Source organism: Sycon ciliatum, chromosome 8, assembly GCF_964019385.1.
Source record: "Sycon ciliatum chromosome 8, ocSycCili1.1, whole genome shotgun sequence".
NCBI classification, from domain to species: Eukaryota; Metazoa; Porifera; class Calcarea; order Leucosolenida; family Sycettidae; genus Sycon; species Sycon ciliatum.
Genome location: NC_088650.1, coordinates 30,885,505 through 30,894,549, shown reverse-complemented (window position 1 = coordinate 30,894,549; position 9,045 = coordinate 30,885,505). Strand labels below are relative to the sequence as shown.

The window sequence follows — 9,045 nt, the reverse complement described above, 5'->3', positions numbered from 1 at the left end:
TTTGAGACTGTGCACGTTTCGGTGACTCGAATTTTGAATGTCGCAATCGTTTTTCTTCTGCTAGTTCTGCTGTACTCGCCCTGCTCCTGCTACAGCTGCGCTGTGTCAGACCTACAGGCTCGCCCCTCAGATGATCGCCAAGCATCTCGCTTCCAACTTCTTCATCTACAGCGAGCATGTCCAGCAATACATAGTCCGCCTCTGAATCATTGACCGATCTATGGACGGAGATTTTTCCACTAAACTCACCGGACTCCTCACTTATTTCGCTCATCCTAGCTGGCGAGTCGACAGTTGCGTCGAGTGTGGATGAACTAAACTACCACAGTTCTGAAGGACCTCCAGGACCTTCACGACGTCGTTAGCGACATACTTCTTGTGCACACTGAAATTAGTTGTGATGTGCATTCTCCGATCTCCCGGCTTCACTTGGCGAAATAGCGTTTATCTACATTGTCTACCTCTGTTCTTTGCCTTTCCCATAATTTGGACGGGTATTTGTGAGTCAGTCAAGACAATACACTGAAAGATACATCCACATTATATCTGAGCGCTAGGAAGCTAGGAAAAACCGAGGTGTCCGAATGTTTCATGACGCATACGGATTGACGTGCCATCACTGCAACACGGAAAATGTCACGACTTGTATCCAATGAAAGCACTGCGATAAGTCATGCAGGAGTTTGCCTCGTGCTTCGGATACCAAGTGTTGACCTACCATGTAGATCTACATCATTGACTACGATAATGGCCCATGCATTGACGCTGACACATTTCGGCTCCGTGAGTCTTGGCGAAATAGCGTTTACCTACATTGTCTACCTCTGTTCTTTGCCTTTCCCATAATTTGGACGGGTATTTGTGAGTCAGTCAAGACAATACACTGAAAGATACATCCACATTACATCTGAGCGCTAGGAAGCTAGGAAAAACCGAGGTGTCCGAATGTTTCATGACGCATACGGATTGACGTGCCATCACTGCAACACGGAAAATGTCACGACTTGTATCCAATGAAAGCACTGCGATAAGTCATGCAGGAGTTTGCCTCGTGCTTCGGATACCAAGTGTTGACCTACCATGCATGCAGATCTACATCATTGACTCCGATAATGGCCCATGCACTGACGCGCGTACGCTGACACATTTCGGCTCCGTGACAGTCGCACATGAATCTGTTACTACAAGACTTAGCAAGTAATTAGTTAGTGTAACTGTAAGATCAAGAACCCACCTTCGACAACTAACTTACTAAGTCTTCATAAACACAATGGTCGTGTACCGGTACGGTAGCTCAGCAAACGGCAAAAAGAACACGGTGACTTGGTCTCAACGACGTTTACGTAGCAAGGCAGCCAGACATATCTCTACTACTGTACTAGCGGTGCATCTACGAAGTAAGCCGTGATGATTCGTGCGAATCATTGAACCAAAGAAACGGCAGCATGCATAATAGTGACACACTCCCGTATACCTTTTAGTACAACCGGTGACCACTGCTCGGAAAGCTGGAGTTTCTGTCAGCTGTGTAGTTATAGCAGGGAGATGGCGGAGTCGGTACCAGACGAAATGGTCTCCGAGCCCAGATCTCCACGTAGTCGTCAAAACAAGAAGCCGTCGTTTGGAGGAGACAATCGTGTAGGAAGCAGTGATGGCGCAACAGCGTCTGCGCAGTGGTGTGAAGAAGCACAATGTTACCCCTTACCTAAAACTGGTGCCGCTGTGCGCACCCAAACTGTTGGAGACAATCGTGGCGTACGAAGCAGGCCAAATGCTGGTGGCGCAGCAACATCTGCACGGTGGAACGAAGTACCAGACTGTTACCCGCTGCCTAGGACTGGTCCTGGTGCTCGTACCCAAACCGACTATGACTCAGTGATGAACTCTCCATCGTCTAGCATGCTATCCTGCCATTTCTCCTCTGGAGCGCATTCGATAAGCGACTCTGTCTTCCCGCAGTATACAAACCAACTCCTAAGCCCACTGGCTTCGCCTGGGCACGGATGTAGAGAAGGTGTTCACGCAACAGATCACGTCCCCGAAGAGAGTGGCGAGAGGCCCCCCACCTCTTGGGATGTGGATCTTTGCTTCATGGTGGATTGCACGGACAGCATGAGCAGGTGGGTACGCCAGATTAAACTGCTTCACCAACGGATCCGGGATACCTACAATAGCCGGTGCCACATCAGGGTAGCGTTCGTTGCCTACTATGACCTCGCCTGGGAGTTTCAACGCCAAAACTTTGTAGTTTATGTCGACGCCCTGGATTTTACTTCATCTCCGGAAGAATTTTGCGACAAAGTTGCAAAGGTGGTTGTCAATGGAGGAGGTGATTCGGCAGAGGATGTGATGACAGGATTTGAAGTAGCCTTAAAGCTATCGTGGAAGGGATCCATCAAACTGGTCATTCACATTGCAGATCAGCCAGGCCACGGGTTAATGTACCATCATCGGGATGTAATAGACACCTACCCTGGAGGAGATCCAATTGGGCGCTCTCATGTTGACATGATGAGGATGATGGCATGCAACAACATTCAGTACTGCTTCGGAGTGATAACCAAGCATACTGGAAAGATGATCCATGTCTTCAACGAATGCCTCAAACAAGAATCATGTGGGCGTCTATCAGTCAATACCTTTGACGCCAGCAAGCCAGAGGATGAAGGTTTTTCCACTGCTCTGCTTTCAGCTGTGCACTCAAGCATCGCCCACTCAGTGTCTGAAGGTCGCATCCCCCTGGAACTAAGGCCAGCATGCAAGGAAATTGATCCAGCCTTGCCCACGAACTTGGAGAGATGTGCTATCATGTCTGCAACCGCAATGAGCTTCAAAATGCCACCATCCATCGATGATGACATTCTACAAAGTGCCACAATGAAACTAGTCAAGTCTGATGTTGTGATTCGCATGGCAGCCAAGCCATTTGCCCAAGGTCACTTCCAGCTTTCCTACCATGGTCTAGACACAGTCAAATACCGACGTGTCGTTCTGAAGCAGAGTCGATTTGCCAATCCTGAGCGTAACCGGCTTAAGCGCTACCTTGAGAACATGGAAGTCCAGGTGATTACTGCTCGCTTCTTGGCTGACTTCAAGAAACAACTGCAAAACGGTATTGTATGTGCCGGGCAACAGATCAATGTACTAAATGCCAAGGTTATCATGCTGCAGGGTGCGACTTGCGAGCAAGACAAGTTTATGACGATGGAGCCACATCTTGGAGAGGACTCCACCAAGTTGAGCAGCATCGGATATGGCCAGCCTGCGGAAGATGAGCCAGAGTGTATCATCCAGGCATTCAGCCACTGGACGTACTTCAGGTCGGGCAAGTCTTTGGTCATCGTCAATGCTCAGAGCAGCGTCTATGATGGCGTAATCTACCTTACCCATCCTGCCATACACAGTATCGACAGAAAGCGCTTTAGCAAGACAACCAACTGCGGCAAGCCTGGCATGGACATGTTCTTGGCTGCCCATGAGTGCAATCGCCTATGCAATGCTTTGAATATTCTAGATTGAATGTTCTGCGGCAGCCATGAAGCAAGATATCGCACACCGCATTTATCACAAGAGCGAGATGATAACCGCTTGCAATTCCCTATTGAGTATACAGAGAATGGTATGCCTTTCTTCTTTTTCATCTGATATTTTATTTTATTTCTAATCTGATATTTTCTTTGCTTTCAATGTACTATCGTGCTATCCCGTGACCTGCAGAGAGTGGGGCAGAGGGGACTCAAGACGTAGTCTGATCTCCTCTCTCTCCGGGAGATTGCATAGGGCAGAGGGGAGTGGAAGGACCTTTGCAAGGACGTCTGCAAGTCCAATGGTGGCGTTTACGACTAAAACCAAATAATATTGCTCCAAAATATCACAATATTGCTTTTCATAACTGCTGTGGTAATAATAATTAACATCTATAATACTGACAAAATTCCTCTCTTAACGTAGTGCGTGGATTTGCATCCACCTGCCACCATATTACTGGTTTAACGTTATTCTCAAACCGGAGTCGACAATGCCCGTTATCCTGTGTCTGCGTCCTCTGTTCAATCTGCCCCATGCTGTATTATGCTTGTTAGCGGTGCGTCTTGTTACTGTATTTCTATTTCTGTTGTCGTTGCTCTATTTTTTTCAATGCTTTTATTTCCATATTGCTATCAGTCACCACCACTACACCAAGGTCGTTGACGCTGCAAATTTTATTCAAAAGAAATGGAATCTCCAAATTTTCGCCCTTGGGGCTTCATCAGGGAGAAAATAATAATGAAATGGAACTGGCTCTGTAGCAAACTATAATAGCAGAGCATTGAGACATTGAGACATTGGCACTACAGAAGTGAGGAGAGGAGAGTACGAGGCGTCATACATTAGCACTATAATAAATGAATGAATGAATGGCGAGGACAACAAGAGGTGCACACTGGCAGTGGTTACATGGTGATAATCACACAAAGTGTGAGAGAAGCGCTAAAGGGGCGCAAGGGAACGCAAGCCAGAGCGCAACATAAGATTGAAACGTGTAACGTGGAAGTGAAACAACCGCACATGCACAAACTCAAACACGTCTCACCTCCCCTCATTCTATTTTAGCACTTTATTTTGTTCTCGTAACACATTATTGAATGCATATTTAATCATTGTTCAGCATGGTTACTCTTCAGTCACGACTTTCCACGGATGAATGTGACAAGAAAATTTATTTTGGTAAACTTTCATGACTTCTTTGTAGTGTGGCGATAACGGCGGAATTTGTTCTCTTTATTGCTATTATAAAATTGTTGTCTCCACGTCGATTATTTGAATAATAATAATAATTTGGAAAGGATTGGGAGAACTTCAAATTCAAAGGATCAGTCGGGGAAATGAACTGCCTGAAAAGAGAAAAAACGTCAGACCCACCAGGACTCGAACCTGGGACCCTGCTTGTCATGAGCAATGCTCTAACCACTGAGCTATGGGACCAGGCTGAACCTAGAAGGCGCTGACAAGTTTTTCACTCCAAAGGCAGCTCACAACACGTGCCACACATACTGATGGCACTTGGGTCTTTTTCCCTCCCCCAGGGGACCAACCACGGTAAGTTTCTGGAAACTACCAGAGGTGAAAGAAAGTGATTAAATTTGGAAAGGATTGGGAGAACTTCAAATTCAAAGCATCAGTCGGGGAAATGAACTGCCTGAAAAGAGAAAAAAACGCCAAACCCACCAGGACTCGAACCTGGGACCCTGCTTGTCATGAGCAATGCTCTAACCACTGAGCTATGGGACCAGGCTTAACCTAGAAGGCGCTGACAAGTTTTTCACTCCAAAGGCAGCTCACAACACGTGCCACACATACTGATGGCACTTGGGTCTTTTTCCCTCCCCCAGGGGACCAACCACGGTAAGTTTCTGGAAACTACCAGAGGTGAAAGAAAGTGATTAAATTATTATTTGGAAAGGATTGGGAGAACTTCAAATTCAAAAGATCAGTCGGGGAAATGAACTGCCTGAAAAGAGAAAAAAAACGCCGTGCTTAGCTCCGAAGCATTGCCCCTGTGGCGTCACGGAGCTGCCTTGTGATGTTGGCTAGGGTGCTCTTGCTGACGACGCCTAGCTCACTTTTTGCTGGATTTATTAGGCGGCACGGTAGGGCACGGTGGAAATTCTCTTTATGGTCTTTTAGCGTTATGAAACATTCAGACTTGGCGAGTACCTCCGTCCTGTCCGCTATGTCAAGCCGTTCCGCGATTTCTCTTGCCTCCAGGTTGATTTGACAGTACGCACCCTCCGGTGCATGCTGATACGTCTTGGTGATGTTGTCGTGTAACAGTTTTTTGTAGTTATCGACCGGCGACTATACAGGTTGCGGGTCTTGTCGGCGGGTACTATCACGTCTGGCGAATTGCTGATACGCTGCAGGTCTTTCTTCATCTTTGCTTGGAGGTCATTTGTTGTCGCTCTGAAGCTAACGTTTTCGATCATTTTGTACAAATCCTCCTCAAACGCCTTTAATTCTTCCACCTGCGGAGGGCAGTTCTTGGTCTTGAAGCCAAAGGTGTTGCGTTCCGGCGCCTTTACATCGCCTTTTGCAAATATTGCCTTCCACCGCATCCTCTTTATAACGCTTTCCACCTTCTCAATTAGTCGTTTCCGGTATTCCTTGGCCGTTGGCATCGGGATGTTCTTGAGCGAGTATCCCAAGTTGATGCGCGTAGGTGCATCCATCGTCTCGAACCTAGGGGAGAGAGTGCTCACTCACTTGAAAAGTGAGAGCAGGCTACAAAGAGCGGAGTCCTCCGGATCGATAGAGTGCTCAATGCGGAAGCAGAGCAGTAACACACGAGTCATAGAAAAACCACGCGTCTTGATTGTCGTAACTTAAAGTTTCATGCCATATAGCAATCTTCAGACAACTGATTACAGTGATGCACAGCTAGTATGGTATTTATACAGTAGCATAGGAAGGAATCTGTGAAGATTTGAGGTCTGGTGGGTGCAAAAAGTCCTGGATGGAAAATGTGCCAAACTCACATGGTCCGTGAGTGAGAAAAGAAATATGATATGGCAGGAATGCAAGCAAGGCTGTGTGAAAGGATGATAATGATTGTGTGATGATAATGATTGTGTGTTACTGCTCTGTTTCCGCATTGAGCACTCTATCGATCCGGAGGACTCCACTCTTTGTAATAATAATAATAATTATTTCAAAAGAAAGGTGTCAGCACCGACGCAATGCACACAGTCAGGTAAGCCAATTTATTAACCGAACGTTTTTGTTCCCTTCTCATCATGGGTAAATACAGGGAATAATGGAAAAATTCAAAAATACAGCAACTTATAGAGCAAAAGCATAGATTGAGAACTCACGCTATACGTGCGGAAAAAATAATATTCAGCTGAACAAGTCAACAACAGGGTGAAGGTGAAGAAATGACTAAAACATAATGAAAACAACAATGAGAAGAAGCATTCCAGACACTTTCACGAGGATTAGCACCAAACAACTGAAGCGACAAAATATTTTCCTTCTGGACACACAGTTCAGGGGACAACTTGCGAATATATAACGCGATGCTGGGTATTGGAGCGGAAGTACATCCGCCAGTCTAGGTACCTCCAGGCGCACTCTGACCTGCCGCTGATTGCTGCACTGCATGCTCATCACGGAAATCTTCCACCTACAAAGTCGATCATCTCCCAGGCAGCCACGGCTATGGAGCATTTCAACATCTCGGACGTGCAACAACTGATGTTGTTAAGTCTGCTATAGTAACCACCACCCAAGCTTCTCTGCGACAGAAGCCCCTGCATGGTCGCTATTGGCAGCGGAGTGACGGTGTATTGGACATGCCTCTCTCCTTTAACTTCTTAAAGTCTCCCACATTGCATCCATCTACTGAGTCATCTGTATTTGCTGCTCAGGATCAGGTGGTTAATACCAGGAACTACCAGAGGTCAGTTATTGGCGACACTTCCGTGGTTGACGTGTGTCGTAAGTGCGGAGGTCCGGGGGAGACTGTTGACCGTATTCTGGCATGTTGCACCGTGTTGGCACGGACAGCATACATTACTCGTCATAATCGTCTTGTTGCTGTCGTCCAGAGGGCACTATGTCGCCGCTACAAATTGGTATCTCCTGCTCCCCCGGGCCACTTTCCACACTACATTGAGGATCGCCAAGGCCGGAAGTTGATGTGGGAAATGCCAATCCCTCCAGACAGGATGGTTGGGGCGAATCGGCCGGATCTCGTTTGGGACGATGGCAAGTCAGTCCAACTTATTGACGTCAGTGTGCCACTAGATCACAGAGTAACATTGAAGCATGCTGAAAAAAAAGCGAAGTACTTGCCCCTCGCAGTAGAAACTAGACAGATTTGGCAGCGGGAAGCGGTGTCCATCGTGCCCATCATAGTTGGTGCTCTCGGTGGCATTTCGAAGCAAGGGGCTATTTCCATTAAGCAGCTGTGTGGAGAAGAGCGGCATGTTCATGAACTGCAGCAGGCTGCTATCCTTGGCTCGATGGCCATTCTAAGATCTGTTTTGGGTGCAGCATAGGGGGATCTTTGCTGTTCCTGGTGGTCTTCTTATGTTCTGTATGTTATTGTATTCGCTTTAGTTTGTAACTGAAACACTGTGATATTTCTGTGGGCACGCATTGGAGGTTGTGCCGAGTGATGAGCCTTGCCGGCCTGAATTTTTTGCCAACATCTGATGCTCCCCGTTTGCAATACCTGTTATCATGATACCTTTGGACTTTAATGCCGGTGATGGTACATGCACATGCGCCTTTCTCCCTCCCTCTCTCTCTACCTTACATTTTCCCCATTATTATTCCGTGCTGCTTACCTTTAGCTATGATAAGTCCGGTGAGCTAGTGTACTACCTCCAATTATTTATTTATTTTCAGTTTGGAGTGGAATAAAGATCCATAATAATAATAATTCAATGTACTTGAATGCTTTCAATGTACTCCAAGTACATTTTGTACTTGGACGTGAGATTGATGTGCCTTGCCTTTCAACGATGATTTTTTTCTTGAATTCTACAACTCCTTTGTACTTGCCACTTACGATGTCTATAGATATGGTGCATTGTGTGCCTCCCTGTATTCGGAAACTCCTGCGTCGATGTATGCTATGGCAATTGCATTGAAGTTTGATTTACTTTCACGCAAGCCATATAACCCTTTAGAATCACTCTATGATTTGATCAACTGTGATGGAATTTGCCAGATGAGGTTTAAGTACGCATGTAACTTGAATCACATGCAAATGTCATTTTGTCGGTATTGTGCTACTTCATGTATTGCACATTATCACAGTGCAGTATATTCGTTGTGTTTGGTGGATAGCTACGGATGATTTGAAAACCATAGGTCCTCTCTTTTTCTTGATCGCAATTCTCAATTTCTTATGGCCTATGTTAGTATGTATGACTTTACGACCATTCTCACTTGGCAGGTAACCGTAGTAGTTCTTCATCGCTGCTTTGTTGCGTCTTTATGTAAAAGACCTCTACTGGGTTGTTCACAAGGTCCGAAAATCAAATCTTGAGGCATTAT

At 46.2% G+C, this 9,045-nt stretch overlaps 1 protein-coding gene across 1 annotated transcript; it reads left to right on the top strand.

Annotated features, from left to right (window-relative positions):
* Positions 1 to 1,289: 1,289 nt before the first annotated feature.
* On the top strand, positions 1,290 to 4,588 carry LOC135822708 (alpha-protein kinase vwkA-like). The gene has a single exon (XM_065335531.1). It carries the CDS (start codon positions 1,546 to 1,548, stop codon positions 3,517 to 3,519), a length of 1,974 nt encoding a protein of 657 aa, XP_065191603.1. The 5' UTR covers positions 1,290 to 1,545; the 3' UTR covers positions 3,520 to 4,588.
* The last annotated feature ends 4,457 nt before the right edge of the window (positions 4,589 to 9,045 follow it).

Coding starts and splice junctions, on each gene's coding strand:
- LOC135822708 (XM_065335531.1), top strand. CDS start 1,546: ATGGCGGAGTCGGTACCAGACGAAATGGTCTCCGAGCCCAGATCTCCA.